The following is an 18469-nucleotide window of genomic DNA, read 5'->3' on the forward strand; positions in this document are numbered from 1 at the left end:
GTGCAGAGTAGGGCTCCGTTGGAGATTCTGAAACGGGCTGCTCGGTCGGCACATCTCGATCTGACCCCTCGTTGCTGAGGCTTGGGGATACAGGGAAAAAAGAAGAAAAATTTAAATGTCACTGGCTTTATGATGTAGCTAGTCTTTAATGGCATATTCATGACTCAGTGCAATATCCCTCTTTTCCTAGATTTTCTCTACCTAGGCCTCTCCGATGTCGCGCTGTGTAGGTGGATTGATATTGATCCGCATGTATATTAGCCTGGTTTACTCGAACCTCTTCCGATCATATCGTACCACGGCCTGCAGAATCACCGATGCTCCCGTCGCGCAGTCGTCTGCAGAGCAAAATTCCTCCGGGTGATGGCTAAGCCCGTCCTTGCATGGCACGAAGATCATACTCGTCGGCACTCGCTTCGATGTGAAGACGCTGTCGTGGCCAGCGCCGCTCATTATAGGCCGGACGAGTGACTTGGTATCTGCAACAGGTGCATCGGCGACGACGGCATGAGCGGACTGCTGAACACAATCGATGCAGTCCTCATGGAACTTCACCGCAGGCGAGTCGAAGTCGAGTGTCCATTCGACACGGCAGGGCTTGCCGATCCCAGCACCCTCTGCAGCTGCAATCGCGTCGAACTCGCTGCGCAGCTCTTTCTCTACCTCAACAACGAGATCGGTCTCCGGGCCACGAATATCCAAACTAAAGCTCACGGTGCCTGGGACCGTGTTGACACTACCGGGCTTCGCCTCGACGATGCCCACGCTGGCTAGACACCCGCGCGCGGCGGCGACCTCTCTAGCTCGTACCATCATGCGTGAAAAGGCGTACAATGCATCTGCTCGGTGCTCGAATGCAGTAGTCCCAGTGTGTGTATCTCGTCCGATCACGTTGAGTCGGAACCAGCGGTATGCCTGCACCGCCGTAACAACTCCAATTCGCTGGCCCGCCGAGATGAGATGCGGGCCTTGCTCGATGTGTAGCTCGAAGTGGGCTGCCATGGGCATTGTCTTGTAGGAGCAAGGAACGCTACCTAGATAGTCGATCTTTTGGAGAGCCGTCTTCATCGTTTCCGGGTCCGACGCAGCAGTTGGCAACGATGCTACTGTCGGCACTTCCTTCAGTCCATGCGCTTTTGATAGCGGGATGCACTCGGCCCATACACCGGACGAAATCATGCTGATCGGGAATCGCGCTCCCTCCTCGCTGTAGCAATGTTAGCGACTATTCCGAGAAAACGATATCTGGTCTGCCATGCCGCATACTTGGTCCAATTGACGACTCCAACACCTCCCTCCGTCTCCAGGCCCATCTCGTCCATAGTCTTGAGTGCCTCGACACCGGACAAAACGCCCAAGATTCCATCATATCGTCCTCCGGTGGGCTGTGTATCGAGATGGCTGCCGATAAAAGTCGCCGGCACATCTGTCCTACGCCCAGCGCGGACTGCGAAGATGTTCCCCATCTCATCCACCGTAATCTTGCACTTCAGATCTTTCATGGTCTGTATGAACCAATCCCGAACGCTTTTATCTTCTTGTGAAAGAGCGAGGCGCTGCATGCCGGTGTCTGTGGGGTCCCTAATTAGAGCATAGCGTTGTCAGTTGCATTTCTCGACAACCCATCCGAAGTATAGCGCGCGATATCTTGAATCTTAAGTTGGCCGGCGCGGACAGCTTTGTAGAGACTCACTCTCCCCATCGAATACCAAACCCCCATTGACAGGAGTGGTGGAGGTCTTGCGCCAATCGCTCTTTGTTGGCTCTCAAAGCCGACACGTCGGCTTCCGACAGTTCTGTGGTTAACATGGCTCGATAGGAAGAGGTGGAGAGGGTCTTTGGGATGGGTTGAGAAAATGCCGGCTTCGCTATTTGGGTGGATGGGATGCGATGCAATGGCCTAGTCAAAGTCGTACGTAGCAAACTTGCGCCCGCCATGGGGAACAGCAGGTGCTCTTATAGAAGGACCTTCCTCGCTGGAGTTGTTGCTGATAAGAGAGCGGGGGATGCAGCGGACAAAGTCCGCCATAGATAAAATGCCGATTCGCCGATATACTACATAGTATGAAAGTCGGGTTCAGTCTTTGTAATCCCCACATCATTGGGGTAGGTGGGGATCTCTCTATTTCTTTGCTGTTTGGTCTTAAGTTATTATTGCTGCATGTACGCAGGAAAGTAATTAGTATGCATCCATGTTTCTTATATCCCTACCCACGATAATGCTACCCTGCGGATATTGACAAGGAATTTTCGCATCGGGTGCATGCCTATTCTTGACCATTGAGGCCCGGCATCGCATATAGTCAACCCCGTCTATCTCTACTGGAACTTTGCGGCTTTATTTCTCATTCTTCCAACGATGGGACCAATGCAAGTCATCATCAGTAGAACCTTCTTGTCGGGAAAGCGTCCGGTCTTAGAGTTCCACGAGTTGATACGCATTCTTTTACTTTCAATCACTAGTTATGGTTGTATAAGAGCCGCCGTATATTGTAAATTCTCCCTGCTGTGTTCATTTGAGGTAGTTGTCCCTCTTTGGCGGGATCATGCTAGCATTTTCTGCTCCGGGAATATTACAACGAAAAGCCCCAGGTCTCAATTGCATTCAGCAAGCCTGTAACTACATCCAGGCATCTCAGAGATATCACAGGAAGCACGCTAGAGCAAGACCGCCGCATGAAGCCAGCTTCGGAGCCGCCTTAGGTACCGCACATTGAATTAATATAGCCACCATCGACATCAATGGCTCCGGAGACTATCCCAATGTGAATGTCCATCCTGGGAGCTTCTAAATAAGGTAAAAAAATATGTGTTTTCCGCTCGTGAAGCGGTGACCGGGCTCTCGAGACCTTGGGCGTATCCCACGGCAGAAATCATCATATATGAACGCCGCAGCGACGCCGGCGAGCTCGAACCGATCGCGGTTCATATAATTAAGTTTATTTTCCGTCATAATCAAGCGTCGAGAGTGTTGTCCGGTTGGTCCGGTGGTCTCTCACACGGAAAAAACGGCGGGGTGATATCCCCAGTTCACTCGAGGCAACCTTCTTTCCTCCTCTTCACCCCATCCTTCTTTTGCGACTCCTCCACCATCATCCTCACATCCAAACCTTCTTCATTCATCAAAGAATCCAGCAAGATGAGCTCCTGCCCTGGAAGTACCGAGTACGTGAAACCCGGCGGATGATACGCCCTCCGGACGGAGAGCGGCGGCGAGGCTAACTGAGGCGGAACCTGACCCTCGGCGGTCGAGGATGCCTTTCCATCAGTTTATACTGAGATACTAACGTGTTTTTCATCTGATAGATCGTCGGAACTGGACCCCGACTGGCAGTGGATTGACGACGCGAGTAACCCCGACGTGCTCATCGAGATGGGAGTGCGCCAGAACCTCGCCAACAGCGGTAAGTCTTTTGAGTTAATGTCTTCGATGACCAAATGAAAGATACTAATATATTATTCATCCACAGTCAATTTCGTTGGCAAGAACCTCAAGGGTCTGCTCGAGCAGACCCTTGAGCCCACCCCGGAGCTGCTGGCGTACCTGAAGTCAGCGCTGGAGACCCTCCGGCTCTGGATCAACCTGCCGCTGGACGACATCCTCGCCACTGATATTTACACTATCATGCGCGAGTTCAGCAACTCTGAGGTCAGCAAGTGCGACCTTCGTGTGCGGCGCCGCGTCGACAGCATCGCGACGTGGTGGGAGGCGCAGTACCCCGTCCTGCGCCAGTAAGGTATCTACCCTTCGTCCATTTGCTTTGGTTTTAGTTTCATCTCGTTTCTGACGATAGCAGGGCAAGTGTAGGGCGACGGCAGTATTCCCTCGGGGGTTGGTCTCGGAAACCCTCGGGGGAACTGCCTGAATGCCCCCCCTTGCGCCGACCGCGAGTCGGGGTTGGAGGTGCGCTCTCCACAGAGCCGGAGGAGCTCGTGGAGATGAATTTCGGTGGTTTCTTTTCGTTTCTTTGTGCTTTCTTCGGGGTGGCTCCGGTTGCGGGGTTGTGTACACACGTTTTCTGGAAATTGTTCTGTCTCTCGCCGGCTCTTCGATGGAGAACCTGTGCTATCAACAACTACGGGCTCTCAAGAGACTTTACTTTTAGCCTAGTTACTTTGAAATGCAACCGTTGAGCAAAAAATCAGTATTCGACGTAAGGCAGCCTTTGTTCCAGTGGACGCGCCTCGCTGGGGTCATCGAAGGGACTGTATAACCCCAGCCACTTGGGCAGTATCATTACAGGGAAGAAAGAGCAGTTGGTACCCACCTGAGATTGGTAGAGAAAGGGTCGAAGGAGTTTGGTCAAAAGGTATCCGGGGGCTGGTATTTGATATGTTAAATCTGGCAGTAGTGTATAGTAGATTTAACATTATTCCGGAACATGGATCGGAATAACCTAAAGCCTATCAGGCACTCAGGCATCCAGGTCATAAAGATTCCGGAATTTCCGGAATTTCCATGATGGTAACCCATTTTGATTGGTCACCCAGAGGGGCGGTCAGCTCCGTCCCACAGCGGGGCGCACTTTACTCCGTACGGAATGAGCATACATATCTATCTACAATAATCACGGCGAGTATAACAGCTGGGGAACACCTGCTGGAGCATTCTTGGCTGGCCATAACCAGACCATCTTAGGTAAGCTCTATTCTGATCCATATTTGTATCTTTGTATCTGTTTTCTATACTTCCATCTGTATGTAGGGCCAATGACTAGCTTGTGACTTGTCAGACAGTGATCGAGTTGCAGTCTTGAATAGGAGTGATGATACATACATTTCGAATTGAAGTCGACAGTCATCATGGGGCAGCATTTTCAAGCCTGATACATTAATACTTTAGTCTAACAGGGCTCCCAAACTACTACTGCTGCTCCTACTGCTACTGCTACTGGACCTTTATATGGGATAGATTAATTGGAATACCCGCCAGAAAATGGCAAAGGCCCCTGGATCTCGAGATAAAGAATGGGTAATGAGGCACAGAAAGTTCTCATCTTGTTCAAATGTAGCAGTATTGGAAACTGTAACCTGGGGCTCAATCTTTGAAAATAGGGCCGTGAAAGGATACGAAAGAAGTAATGTACAGTAAGACAAGTCAGAAAGGAAATGGGGGGGAAGAGGAAGGGGAAGAAGAAAAAGAAGAGAAATACAAATGAAAAGACACCGCCATTTCCTCATCAAATATCGTATCCGGTCAGCTTAGAAATGATGACCATTTAATTCCCAGACCGCCAGCTAAACAGCTTCCTCAGTTTCTTGCGCTGAGAGACAGACTGCTTCCGGTCTTCACTCTTGCAGGCCCCGTCTTCAGAAAGAGATACAGAGCTCTGGAATCTCCGCTGCAGGTCGTCCAGCCCGCGAGCGGGGTTCCCACGGAGACCCATGTTCTCAGCATTGGCCGCGGCCAGCACGGATTGGACATGGGGGTCGAAGTAGATGGGGTCGTATGCGATCTGCTCTTTGGGGAAGGGGCTCATTGTGTTCGCGTAGTAGGTATCGTAAGGGTCGTCATGTCGAGGGTAGGGGCTGAGCGTATTTTCATAGTACTGGTCATAAGGTGACGGGGGCAACTCGAAGAAGATGCCGCGGTCACGTCCGTCGACCTGTGACCACTCGCCATTGGCGTAAACGGGAGAGCCCGGCTCGCCGATTTCGCTTCCCTCCGAGTAGAATGTCGGCTGAGAGGAGGATGGGGACCGAGGCGAGGAAGTGTGATCCGGGAATTCATCCCCTTCGTCCAGGCGTTCAGAGACAGAGCTCATGTTTTGGTGCATTGCGTCTTCAACAAGGTCATTATACACGTGTTTATCGTGGCGTTCCATGTCGTGTTTACGGTCTGGTGACCAGTAATTAGATTCGTGAAGAGAATAATCGGAAAGTGAGCGGATCCGGTCGTGCACTCCGGGTGACGACGAGGGAATATCTGCCGTCTGTCTCGGCGTGGAATATCCCGCAGGCGGGGAGGTGTAAAGGGAGTGAGAAGAGTAGTGCGATGGCAGAGAAGCATCGGTGAATTGAGAAAGAGAGGACCGGTCGAGCCCTTGCTCTATAGCAAAAGCATTAGATGGGACTTTGGAGTCCCGGTACTGATCCGCAGAGAAGATGGAGCAGGCATCAACATCCTCAATATACGAGACGATCCGCGTCACATCCAGAGATTTGCGCGGGTTCAGGATCTCAAAGGAGGCTCCGCCGTGCGAGATGGTGGCAACGGCCTGCGTGTCGGCCAGCATCGAGTCAGACGTCTGCGGACGGGCGAGAGGCGAACGTTGAGCCTGGTCCCGAGCCTGGGCGGTCCTCTGAATCTTTTCACGGAAGGTATTCTGGAGGAAGTGTGTTAGGGGGAGGATGGGCATTTATCAATGTTTCAGTCGACTCACCAATCGCTTCCTGTTCGGCCTAGGGCGGGTCGCGTTTTCCGAGACAAGATGCACTCGTGGCCCCTGTGGTGCAAGTGCAGCTGTAAGTTTTCAATTAGCTTTCTGATTTGATTATTTTCGTTTCTTCTCGCGGGGTATTGGAGTCAACATACATAACGGTGTTTTGGGGGGCTCGTCTTGCTCACTCCGCTGAGAGACAATGCTTTGTGAATATGAAGGCGATAGTGGCGGAGGGCTTGATGCCACAGATGACGAGACCGACACCGAGGAAGAAGGAATGATAGAAGATAGTACGGGAGGGCGAGCCAAATTGCTTTTCGCCGTTTTCCGTTTGAGTGTTTTCTCTGACCGATCGACAGGATCGACGACGCACTCTGGAGATTGCGAAAGATGCTTGCGGTAATCATGGAGGGATAACGCTCCGGTAATACCCAGTGAACGAGGGGGGTGTGATCCTGCATCCACCGACAGGGGCTGGGAGGGCTTGCATGGTGCATGACCGTGGTCCATGTCCTTGGGAAATAACGAGCCATCCGGCAGCTCAGCGTCGTACCATGTCCCGATGGATTCTGCGCTCTGGTAGTTCAGATCTCGATCCATCTTATCTGTCGCTGTCCACAATTGCGTTTCCTGCGGCCTCTTTTGAGGGGGTGTTGCCAATAGTGGATTTAGCGCGGTGACATATCCGTTGCGGACGACGATCCGAACGCCCGCACTCTATACATCAACTCAGTTAGAGCGGGAACTGCAAGGAACAACGCGATGCATCAGCTTACCCGTTCACCGTCAACGCAAGGCACAAGAGGAGCAGGTTAGATAAGGAAATGCTGAACGAATGAAGCGAGTGTGCCGGAATCACGATTATAAAATGCCCTCGGCAGTTCGGGGCCGAGCGGAAGTAGTTAAGTATAGTAGCAATGGTGCCTAGATAGTTCTCTGATTACACTCTCGATTTTTTTTTCTTGCTGGATATCCACATATCCACATACTCCACAATGGAGGACGGCGGCGGTCTCGATCCCGCCTGGAGGCAGGAACAGCTGGAGCGAACCGGTGGTTCAGCATTCATAATGGCGTTTATGTAGGGCGAGTCGACTGCGTCATACCCGGCCAGGAACCTTGGGCAACAAAGGGCGAAAAGTCGGTCTGACCATGTGTGTGAGGACGCCCAAAGCTAATGCCACCCTTACCCTCCTCCAGACGCATCCCCCAGTCCAAAAGGACGGATGCATTGCACAGAATGACTTGCAGATATGGGGCCCTAGCGATCGCCCGCTCATCTTCTGATCTCGTCTGATCTTAGCGCGATGTTAGTCTGACCCTAGCCCGTCCCACCCCCGGCCAATCATCCGCTGGAGGAACCCTTTGACATCGTTGCGGTCCACACGCCCGGAATCACAGCGACCAGTCGGTGCGCAGAGCGAGCATGTGGTCGTCAAGGCTGAAAGAGGGCGATGGTTTGGGCTGAAACCCCCATCGGGACTTGGTTGGCTAGGATTCGTCCGCACCGGAAATACACGGTGGCGAGGGTGGGAAGCGAAACGAGAAAATCGAGAATCCACGCGTTGTAGTGAGCATTGTCAATGGATGATGCAGCAGCTCCACACAAACTAGACTTTGACTTTGTTCCCTAGGACCTGCGCGCGATCCCGGCCAATTCCCAGCGATTCCAGGGCACTCCAGGGCCAGGGAAATTCCAGACCATCGCTGGCGGCCAGAGCCTGGTGAGAGTTACTCGTTTTGGGCACAATTGCTTTCTTGGTCGCGGCGTCCCATGGATCGTGGGCGCAATGCCTCGTACCTGCATGATTCATGAGTGCATCGAAGAGGCAATGGAGGGCGAGGGTGAAGATTGATCGCCGCGATCGCCTCTGCCACCGTCGGGCAAACCTGCAGTGTTTCACCTTTGCATCGTCAGCCCCCACGAGTGGCGGTGGTAGCAGTAGCGATGGTGTGTAGGTTCTGTAGTCCCCGAAGTTTCCACGCTGGTGGGTGGATGAAGGTGAGATCGAACCGCTGTGAGTGGCAGCGCTGCCGTCGGCTGAGCCTCTGCGCCCGGGCTATAATCGTCGTAGTCGAAACTATGCAATCTCACTCGTCCAATGCTCAACGGTATTTGGTATGCTATGCCAGATGATGTGCATCGCCTGACAGTCTGTCGTTGCATTGCTTCTTCTGGCTCCATTTTTTGGAATGCAGGGGCTATCAAGCAGAGTACCAACTCCAAGGCGAGTTCCATATGTACACGGTATCCGTCTTTCTTTACGATCAGCATGTAACCATGCATATCTATGTAGCAGGCGTGGTCGAGTCATGGTTGAATATGAGAATACCTTAACTGACTCGCATAGAGTGCAAACGGACATTATTGTTGTCTCTCGGGAAATATATTCGTGCTCTCTTTCGTTACACAAAAGCGACACGCCGACGAGGATATGGCATCCATTGAGAATCTGTCAGGTCTTGCAAGTTCTCAAGTCTAGAATCTTTCAAAGATCATGTCTATAAAAACCGGGTATCGATTTGAAGTATATACAACGAATATAAGAAAGGCTTGAGAGCCTCCCATTTAACCTCGCTCCACGACAGAAGCCAGCGCCGCACTCACCATGCTCTTCCGTCGCAGACCTTGCTCGCCGCGCTTGGAAGCATCCCTGCCCGAAAGGGATGAATGGTGACTCTTGTCAATGCGGTGGGACTGCACTGCTCCCGAACTGCTTTTCCGCCGTCCACGCGCCTCCCCGGCTGGGTCTGCAGGACCGAACCGGCTGCGGTGCAACGTCAGTGCTTTCCGGCGAGGGGAGGACCGTGGCGGCAGCGAGCTGGGATGGCAATCATCGTCAAGAGGGTAGTCTGGGACACAAGAGTCATCGGCCAGTACGGTCCGCCGGATGGCGTCGATGTCTCCCTGGTTACATTGTAACTCTGAGATGTGCTGGCGTTGCCGCCGAACGGCGAGGTGGTCTTGATTGGGTGCATCCGAGACGCCATCCAGGGACAGGAAATCCGGTGGCATAGAGGTCGGGCTAGGATTTGAACACAGTGATGGCGACGAGTCGCAGAGCCCATCCTCATCGTGGTCGGTGTCCGGTGGTGTGAGAACGTATCCTGGATATCGGGACAGTCGGCCACCTTCATCTCCCAGACGTCCCTGTTCAGTCCCATTTTCACTGCGTGGCGACCGGAGAGTGTGTTCGTGCAATTTCTGCGTAAGCGTCGAGATGGAGAGTCGCTTTGATTCGTACGAGAAGGGCACGGATGTCGGCGGCTGCTGCTGTGAGCGAAAATACGAGGACCGCGAGCGCGAGAGCGGGCGGAATCGATGTGACTGCGGCGATGGGCAGCGTGATGACAAGGGTGAGATCAGTGTACTATCGCAGTCGACCATGAGTCGATCTTCCGAATCGACCGTCAGACGGGTCGGTCGCGACGAGGGCGACGAGAAGGAGAAATCCTCAAACATGCTGTGGCAAAGTCGGGATTGATTTAAGACTTCCAAGGTTTCGAGAGGTCGCGGTGGGATCGTGCGGATGTTGAGTCTGCACCAGAGTCCCCAGCCAGGCAATGCAGTCGACCAGCGTGATTTGAGGCAGAACGCATAGAGATATAACGTGCTGGAAGGGGATTCCGGTGATTTGCCTCCACGAAAAATCAAAACCCGGTCGACCAGTGGTTGATCGGAGGCAACGCCACGTGACTCGCCGCCAGGCCGAAGTAGTCGGTAGGGATCAACCGGGCGAAGAAGTAGGCAGGTGAATGGACTGGATTGAAGAACTGACACTGGAGGGTGAAAAAAAAAGAAAAGGAATATACTAGTATGCGCATCTTCCATATGGATCGTCGGGGATGGCTTCCAGAGCCCCTTCTATACTGAAGTATATACTAGCAAGGCTGGGCCTCGATAATGCAGCATCGTCCACACGCTATTTACTATTCACTAGCCCTTCTCGATTGAAATGACTAACTCTTACTACATGATGTACTGGATTAATTCTTTTGCATTCAATGCTCCACATCAATGCCGGAAGTCACTAAGATCCCCCTACACGTCTGCATGGATCTCGATTATCATCAACGATTATACGAAAACGCACTTGTAGCTCACAGGCGCAAACTTCGGGCAAGACTTCGTTTTTAGATTGAATTAACTAGTATAGTAAGTCCTTGACAATTCCCGATGTAGGTCTTCGCTGGTCGTTTATCTCCGTTCTCCTAGGTAGGTATGACCCTTGGGGTTTTCCGGGTTTCTAATGTGAGTATACAAATATTAGATATTCACTCCTTTCCTCGTGCCAGGAATCATGCCCAATATGTTTCCTTTCCTGAGGAGTTGCGACATGCCAATCGCTTGCTGAATACCCGTCGTGCTTCCAATTATATTGAGAGCCTGCAAAATCCATTCTTTCGTGGCAGGATCAGTTCCCGCACAGTTTGCCGCCACGAATAACGGCCACAACAGCCGTAATGCGGCCCCGAAGCTCGTTTGATCCGATGTGAAGTAGTAGGAAATGCTCGTGCACAGGTCATCGGCCATCTGGTTGATGATAGCAATGGATTGTGATACCGTCTGCTGACATTCAGGCGGTCTTTGGGCTTTCCACAGACGTAGAGACATTGACCGAATCATCTCGTTGACAATAATGCGCAATTGACGATAATGGTTCCACATTGACACAAAGGTGACTCGCTGATACAAGTGGCGTCTGCCCCCATAAACAGGGAAACCAGTATTATCGCCCAAGTGAGAACACGGATCGTCGATCACGGTATACCGCCAGGCTGGACTCAGCGACATAGCCCATGATCTTAGATTGGCATCGAGGTAAAGGGCTTTCCCGATCAGCAACCGTAGGCTCTCGGCCGGGTCGTCTTCCAATTCTGCCGCATCCACCTCGACAGCCAGACCGTTAAGCTCGATAAGTACCTGGTAGAACTCCTCAATCGGCAGGGTATATACATCGTGCTTGGCTCTCGCGACTTTCGACAGTGTTGCTAACCCAGGCGTATTGAAGCCCGGGAGACGAAAGAACACGTTGCTGATAGCCTGCAAACCGCAGATTAGACCGGAAAAGGACGCCTTGAAAATGAACGGGGACTTACATTCTGTAGGCGGACAATTGTAAACAATTCCAGCCCCGTGGGCGAGCTCAACTGCTCTACGCCCCGTAGCTCAAGAAGCTTCATCGCGCCTTTGGCATGATTCGACCAAGTACGCATCAGATCCGAAGCCTGGCATGTTATGATCTGGCGGTCTAATTAGCACAGGTCAGTCTGGGGTTAGAATCGGTAAATCTCACCTCATACATGCCAAGCGACAGTATAGCCGCTAAGGTGGAGTCGGACTTTGCAGAGACCGATTCTTTAAGAGCCTCGTTGGTCGTCAGCAGAGCGGTGCTATATTCTTCCCCCGCGATGCGCTTTAATTCAGGCGAGTTCTGGATTCTACAGATGCTTGCCAGGCCTACGGCCTTGGTTGTGGCTTGAAGCGCCGGAGAAGGGCACGTGTGCAGTAAGTCCAACACATAAAAAAGCACGCCGTGGTTCTGGGCAGTGCCGACATAGTAGGTGAAGGTGTAGGACATGGCTCGCTCATCGATTGACATCGGGGGCGGGCGTAACGAGACCGTGGAGGTGGACTGTTCTGCTGCATTCACCTTGCTTGCGCCAGCACGTCGGGCTTGGGCTTTCACGGCCAATTCCTGGGTGTGATCATGGATCCTCAGGGCGTTGGGATCTCGATAGCCCGAGCACTCTTGGTTCACCCGCAAGCATTGCGAACACGATGGACGACGCCGGTCGCACTGCGTGGTCAATCACGGATCGCTCATTCTCTCGGGCACTCACTTACTGCCAGTCGCCGCTTTCGACAGAGAGCACATCCCAGACCCGGCTTGCCTCTGTACACCATCGCACTCCGTCGAAAGGAACCCCAGAAGGGCAACGAGATCGGGCTCTTGGGGTGCGTTGGTGGGACTGGCCTCGCCCTTTAAAAGCCGGCCCAACCAGCGTCATGGGCGAAAGGGAATCAGGCCTGACATCTGCAGAAGACGACTAGCGTGAGGCAATTCAAGCTGAATGGGCCTATTGAGATCTGGTCAGCATTTCCGTCACCATTGTCGAATGACAGGCGTGGCCGGTATTGCCGGTCGTTCTTTCAGCCCCCAACTCAGCCGCGTCATGTCGATCACTGGGAGCCAAGTGGGTGATTCCGATGAGGATGCCCGAATAGGCGTTCAGTCTGCAATTTGCAGTCAGCCTCGACTGAGTTAGGGCCTCATGGGGCAACTTGGCTGCTGATGTCGGGGCATTTCCGGAGGTGAAATAGCGAAGTCATCAGATTGGAAGAGCATCCCGACGCTTCAGTGATTTTACTACTCCACACGCTCCAAAATCATGAAAGTCACTGCACTATTTCCAGTTTGGGCCCTCTTATCCAATGTGTATTGCTGAGCAACGATACGTCTAGCAAAATAATAATAAAAAGGGACTGTGTTGATGGTTAAGCTGGCGTGCATCTCGCAGTTGCACGGCTGAGCCCAGATCCTGAGGAATGAGAACGGAGAATGGGGGTCTAGGAAGAATGGCCCACGAGTGTGTAGATAGGCTTCTCTCTTCAAGAAAAGGGCTAATATATGAGGCACCAAAGCCAAAGCGTTATCAAAAACGATGGTCTCTATTTTGACCGCGAGAGAGGCGAGTAGTGAAAGACTGGCGAAAGGAGTGGCATTGTTCATTGTCAGATAGAAAGACGTTATTATGGACGCGTAGAATAACTAGCTAGTTAATAGCTACATAGATGACTAGTTATAACTATATAATCTTGAAAAGCTCATTCCTTCGGTTTCATACTGAGGTTTCCACCATTCGATCTCCCTTGAAGTACGGAAATATGTCGAGATGGGCATGATTGGTGATATTGCTGTTTCTACCAGTTCCTCCTACTATTGCATTCGACATGGAGTACCATCGTTTTGGCCCCCCGGCGGACTCCGGCCAGCTCAACGCGGAAGAGACTCCCATCTGTACTTGCTTTTCTCACTGCGAGCACTCTACATATGTATACTCGGGAAATCCGTCTAGCTACCTAAGAGGTCAAGTGATCTTCTCGATGACTCTCCCCCGCCAACGCCAACCTCTTTTCTTTATCCCCTTCTGGCGTTGATCTTCGCATCAACCACGCACGATGGGTCCAACCACTGATCACGATGATATTGCTCTCTCTCCCATCAACGTCAGCCAGGCCGCAGCGCAAACAGCTACCGTGCCCGATGGGAAACTGCCAGTCAATCCAACCGAAAACAGCGCCTCGGAGGAAATCGAGAACCCCGCGCGCCCACGGGGGGTCAGATTTGTGATCCTCTTTCTTTCCATCCTCGCTGGTGACTTCTTTGTTGGATATGTATGCGATATCATGATGTCCCTCCCCCTGGATGCCATGCACCGCAGATCGATTTGGCTGACTCAAGCCGACCGGCGGAATTACAGGACTCGAGCTGCGTCGCAACACTCACCTCGGTAATCTCAGACGAGTTTGGCGCTCTCAATGAGATTGGGTGGTATGGCAGCTCATAGTAAGTCTATGCGATCGCAAATTTAGCCTTCATTCTCCGTCCATTGCTAACGGTACAACCCTTAGCTTGCTCGCATCGTGCTCTACGGTCCTGATCTATGGCCAAATATATTCCTTCTATTCTATGAAGACGGCATACATATCGTCCTTTGCTGTCTTTATCATCGGTTCGGTAGTAGCTGCCTCGGCTCCCAGCTCAACGGCATTCATTGTCGGGCGCGCCTTGAGTGGCCTGGGATCGGCTGGCGTCTTTGCTGGAAGCAGCATGTAAGTGATTCGCTGTCGCAAGTCCCGCGAGCCAATCTCTAACAAGATGCAAACCGCCAGTATCGTCGCAAACACGACCCCGCTCAAGAATCGGCCCATGTACACGGCCATGTCAGGCGGCATAGAGTGTATGGCACTGGCCTTTGGTCCGGTCATCAGCGGTGCAGTGACCCACTACTCGCAATGGCGGGTCAGCTTCTGGATTATCATTCCCGTGGGCGTCGCGGCCATTCTGTCCGTGGTATTCTTTGTCCACAATATCCAACGCCCGGAGCACGCTGATCTGCCGAGAAAAGATAAGCTGAAGCGCCTCGACATGCCGGGGTTTGCCTCCTTCGTCCCGTTGGCAATCAGCGTGATCCTTGCCTTGGAATGGGCCGGAACGGAGTACACATGGTCCAACTGGAGGATTATTCTTTTATGGGCGCTGGTCGGAGTTCTCTTATTCGCCTTCCTTGGGGTGGAGTACCGAACCGGCGATGACAGCATGTTTCCCTTGAAGATGATGTGCCAGCGATCGGTCGCTCTCTGCGCTCTGTTTACATTTTGTAATTCTGCAGCGCTCTTCGTGACAGCCTACTATGTGAGTGGCTCCTCAATCGATTATTTTACTATTGGATGAAAGCTAACCGAGCAGTTGCCCATCTATTTCCAAGCCATCCGCAATGCCAGCACCTTCGAGTCCGGACTGATGTACCTCCCCACAGCAGTGCCGTTCGCCCTCGCCATTCTCGCCGCGGGCTATGTGACCACCCGCATCGGTTACTACACCCCTCTGATGGTCCTGGGTAGTATTCTCATGGTCATCGGCACAGGCCTCTTCACTACCTTCTCCCCGACCACCCCGTCATCGGAATGGATCCCATATCAAATACTGTATGGTATCGGGGTCGGCTTGGCTTTCCAGCAGCCCTACACAGCCGTCCAGACCATTCTCCCTGATTCGGCAGTTGGCACGGGACTGGTAGTGCTGAGCTTCACCCAGGAAATTGGTGGCATCGTGGCTATCTCAATCGCCCAGAATATATTTACCAGTCGACTAAGGCGGAATCTGGCCAAAGAGGTCCCGGGTCTAGACCCAAGGAATGTTTTGAACAATGGCGCTTTGGGGATTATGAACATCGTGCCGAAGGAGGACGTGGCGGGGGTGCAGACTGCGTACAACGACGCTATTGTCGATGTATACTACCTGGCCTTGGGTTTGACTTGCATGACTGTTTTTGGAGCAGTCTTTATCGAGTGGAAGTCCGTGAAGACAGATAAGGAGGGAGAGCAAGGGAAGAAAGAAACGCAGAATATGGCTCACAAAACGGAGCAGACGGTGACAGCAGGGAATGAGCAGTCAGAAGAGCCGCTGGCCGTATCGGACGCTGCATCTACCTAGGTACCAGCTAGTCTCAGTTCTGGGGAAGCGACCTGCTCAGAAACAAGTGGATAGATACTGGGCAGTTATAGAATATTGAAACTATTCGTATATATTTCATACTCGCTATGAGTTTTACACAGACGACACCAATACCTAGTCATAATATATTGGTGCACAATACAAGCGGATGACGGAGGAATTCGATCTTCTCTTGAATGAACAAATCGATCGGCATGCTAGATAGAGCATGCTTTCAACACAACCGCAACCACGTCCTCCGAATGTGTCAAAAAAGCATCATGACCTGCGTCTATTCTCTCGACGACGTAGCCTCCAACCTGGGCCATATCCTCTTGCCAGGCCGGCGGCACTGCGACATCTTTTTCACACACAATATAGAGCTTTGAACACCGGATCTCCGACTCCACATACTGAGGAAACGCAGTGAAGCTCTTCCGTGTTTGTGTCTTGTCCAGAGCAGCCCATTCGGCCTCGGCTTCCTCGGGACTCAGGTTATTGAAGAAGATCGGCTTCCCACTTTCTTGCAGATGGGTGATACCATTCTGGACTGTGATGAGTGACAAGATCCACAAGGTAATAAACGAAAGGTCAAAGGAAAGGGAAATTTTGAATGCGGGCTCACCTCAACGACGTGGAATGGCATCGGGGGAACAATGGTATCATCGCCCAGGACACTCTTGCCACGAGCAGGAAATGCAAAGCCCGCAAGATTGACCACGGCGGTAATGCCGCCCTTGAGGCCCTTCGCAGCACGCTCGGTCACAGTCTGGCCCTCGGTGGCGTGGGTTGATGGTAAAGACCCATAGCTGTGCGAGAGAATGACGGCCTCTCTGCCTTCGTCCAATCGAGGAACTAAATGGCGCCGGATTTCGACGGCGTCGTCAAGAAATGTCATTTCTGGGTCTGCATTCTCCCCGGTAACGACCAAGTCGATAGGAATCACTTCGAATCCCTGGTCGTGCAACAACTTTGTGATTTTGCGATAGTGGATTGGCTTGAGAAAAGCCCCCGGCACGATCACGATGATTGGTTTTTGAGCGGCCATTGTTATTGTTAGGGTTCCAAGTAGCAGTGTTTGGAAAATAGATTGATCTAGTCATGGCGGTGGGAAGCCGTCGATGTATTTATATTCTTGTTATTAGACTCGCTTATTCATTCGACATGAAGTGAAACCCGACGTTCTGCATATACGCCGGCGTGGGCCGCGTATATGCAGACCTCAATTAGCCCCAATCCACTTTCAACGCTAGCCTCGACTCGATCTATACTACCCTGTTCTGAGCGAGTCAATAATGCACAATCATAGCCCAGATGGAAAAATGTATTAGTCCCTGCTATCTTTGTAGACTGCAAGAAGACGATGGATGAGAAGAGTAGAGTTATTACTAGATTAGTTAAAAAGACACTCGACAAGATTAACTATCACCCTTGCCACAAATCGCCTCAAACACTCCGGCAGTATGCTTCCACACCAATTTCCCGGTCTCGTTCTTGCGGAACTCCTGCAGAGCCTTCTGGTTACCAACAGTAGAGCCATCCCAATGAAGCAGATATGCACCGCTGCCGGTAGTGCCGTCCGCACCAACGGCGGCATCAGCAGCACCGCTCAACCCTCGTGGTGGGAATCGCGGACTGGTCGCAGCGTACAGGTGCCGCTCGCCACTTTCGCTCAAGGGCACCATCAAGGGCTTCGCGAGCGCCATCATAGCATTCATCGCGACCTGCGCGATCGGCCCGAATTGGCGTGTGAGGCCCGTCTTCACGGCGCCTGGGTACGCGTGGATAAAGGAGGTCGCTGGATGCGATGCCGCGAGTTCCTGCATAGACAGCGAGGTCATGGTGATCGCATGTTTGGCGGCGTTGCGCAGAGAATAGTGTGTCTTGAGAGACAGGTCGTCGAGGATCAGAGGGGCCTCTCCGCCTGCTTCCAGCACCGACACCACTCTGGATAGATTGTGGCGAGCGTCTGGCTTTGTTGAGGCGGTGTCCTTAGTGGGAGTTCCAGCTTTGGTCAGCTGGGGTAGTAGATTCGCCAGAAATCGCATCCGGGAATAGTAATGCAGGCTAAGCTTCTTGTCCAGGCCCTCGTCCGTTTCTGGGTGGCCGTTAGTGGATATCCAAATCCCGTGGGAGTGAGTAGGTGAGGATTGTCAGTACCATCTCGGCCCTTCATCGTGAATATTCCGGCCGTCATGAAGAGGAGGTTGATCTTGTCCTCCTTCTGCTGAATGGCTTTGCATGTTTCGTCGACACTACACAGACGCGCTGCGTCGCATTTGACGAAGCTGATCTGGCCATCGGGGTTGATTTGGCGCAGCTCCTCGATAATCTTGGACGCTTGCGCCTCATTGCGACCGACGAGGTAGATGCGTGAAGACAACGTATCTCGCACGAATGCACGGGCGGTTGCTTCGCCGATACCACTGGTTCCGCCGACTGGAAGCTTGGGTCAGCTTATCAAACCTCTATTCCTTGCACTAGTGCAGGAAGAGAATAAGTACCGAAGACCGCGACTAGGTGAGGCCCATACTCCTTCAGGCTGGAGTTGTTCTTCTGCACGTCTTGGAGTGACACCATCTTGGTTGTTTGCGGAATGAGTGTGGGCAGCGATGATTCCGCGGTCAAGATCAACACGGTCACCTGACCTGGAGCAATAGCGTTGACAGTTGAGCACAAGTGGAAATTCTCAACTTAAGGGGAACGATGGGGGGCGAAGATAAGATTTATGGTGTCCCGTAGTAAGGCAGCAGTGGATGACGCGAGGTGGTGCGCCATGTCAGCACTATGGCGGTTCAGCTCGGACTTTCCGGGGTTTATAAGATGATAGGAATGGCCAAGATGTCTACCAGGTTAAACCCTTAT

The 18469-nt window shown here is 52.3% G+C and overlaps 8 protein-coding genes across 8 annotated transcripts; 2 read left to right on the forward strand and 6 right to left on the reverse strand.

Moving 5' to 3' along the window:
• Positions 1-267: 267 nt before the first annotated feature.
• N7459_010004 (M20 family metallo-hydrolase) lies at positions 268-1938 on the reverse strand (the record flags this gene model as incomplete). The annotated part of the gene is made up of 3 exons (XM_056949172.1): positions 268-1207; positions 1267-1581; positions 1694-1938. 3 exons carry the CDS (start codon positions 1936-1938, stop codon positions 268-270), a joined length of 1500 nt encoding a protein of 499 aa, XP_056796397.1.
• Positions 1939-3139: 1201 nt separating this feature from the next.
• Positions 3140-3736, forward strand: N7459_010005 (uncharacterized protein; the record flags this gene model as incomplete). Its single annotated transcript, XM_056949173.1, has 3 exons — positions 3140-3165; positions 3307-3404; positions 3471-3736. The coding sequence occupies 3 exons, from the start codon at positions 3140-3142 to the stop codon at positions 3734-3736; spliced, it is 390 nt and encodes a 129-aa protein (XP_056796398.1).
• A 1483-nt stretch (positions 3737-5219) lies between these two features.
• Positions 5220-7537, reverse strand: N7459_010006 (oxidoreductase, short-chain dehydrogenase/reductase family; the record flags this gene model as incomplete). Its single annotated transcript, XM_056949174.1, has 5 exons — positions 5220-6326; positions 6384-6463; positions 6536-7100; positions 7373-7423; positions 7490-7537. The coding sequence occupies 5 exons, from the start codon at positions 7535-7537 to the stop codon at positions 5220-5222; spliced, it is 1851 nt and encodes a 616-aa protein (XP_056796399.1).
• Positions 7538-8952: 1415 nt separating this feature from the next.
• On the reverse strand, positions 8953-9846 carry N7459_010007 (uncharacterized protein; the record flags this gene model as incomplete). Its single annotated transcript, XM_056949175.1, has 1 exon — positions 8953-9846. One exon carries the CDS (start codon positions 9844-9846, stop codon positions 8953-8955), a length of 894 nt encoding a protein of 297 aa, XP_056796400.1.
• An 804-nt stretch (positions 9847-10650) lies between these two features.
• N7459_010008 (Zn(II)2Cys6 transcription factor) lies at positions 10651-12291 on the reverse strand (the record flags this gene model as incomplete). Its single annotated transcript, XM_056949176.1, has 4 exons — positions 10651-11427; positions 11484-11627; positions 11681-12184; positions 12232-12291. 4 exons carry the CDS (start codon positions 12289-12291, stop codon positions 10651-10653), a joined length of 1485 nt encoding a protein of 494 aa, XP_056796401.1.
• A 1275-nt stretch (positions 12292-13566) lies between these two features.
• Positions 13567-15604, forward strand: N7459_010009 (MDR family MFS transporter; the record flags this gene model as incomplete). Its single annotated transcript, XM_056949177.1, has 5 exons — positions 13567-13782; positions 13830-13954; positions 14020-14220; positions 14281-14803; positions 14858-15604. 5 exons carry the CDS (start codon positions 13567-13569, stop codon positions 15602-15604), a joined length of 1812 nt encoding a protein of 603 aa, XP_056796402.1.
• A 218-nt stretch (positions 15605-15822) lies between these two features.
• N7459_010010 (alpha/beta hydrolase) lies at positions 15823-16652 on the reverse strand (the record flags this gene model as incomplete). Its single annotated transcript, XM_056949178.1, has 2 exons — positions 15823-16149; positions 16230-16652. 2 exons carry the CDS (start codon positions 16650-16652, stop codon positions 15823-15825), a joined length of 750 nt encoding a protein of 249 aa, XP_056796403.1.
• Positions 16653-17022: 370 nt separating this feature from the next.
• Positions 17023-18184, reverse strand: N7459_010011 (uncharacterized protein; the record flags this gene model as incomplete). The annotated part of the gene is made up of 3 exons (XM_056949179.1): positions 17023-17702; positions 17765-18043; positions 18109-18184. The coding sequence occupies 3 exons, from the start codon at positions 18182-18184 to the stop codon at positions 17023-17025; spliced, it is 1035 nt and encodes a 344-aa protein (XP_056796404.1).
• Between the last annotated feature and the right edge of the window lie 285 nt (positions 18185-18469).

The sequence above is a fragment of the Penicillium hispanicum genome, assembly GCF_028827665.1.
Source record: "Penicillium hispanicum strain IBT 35686 chromosome Unknown utg000008l_segment0_segment0, whole genome shotgun sequence".
Classification (NCBI taxonomy): Eukaryota; Fungi; Ascomycota; class Eurotiomycetes; order Eurotiales; family Aspergillaceae; genus Penicillium; species Penicillium hispanicum.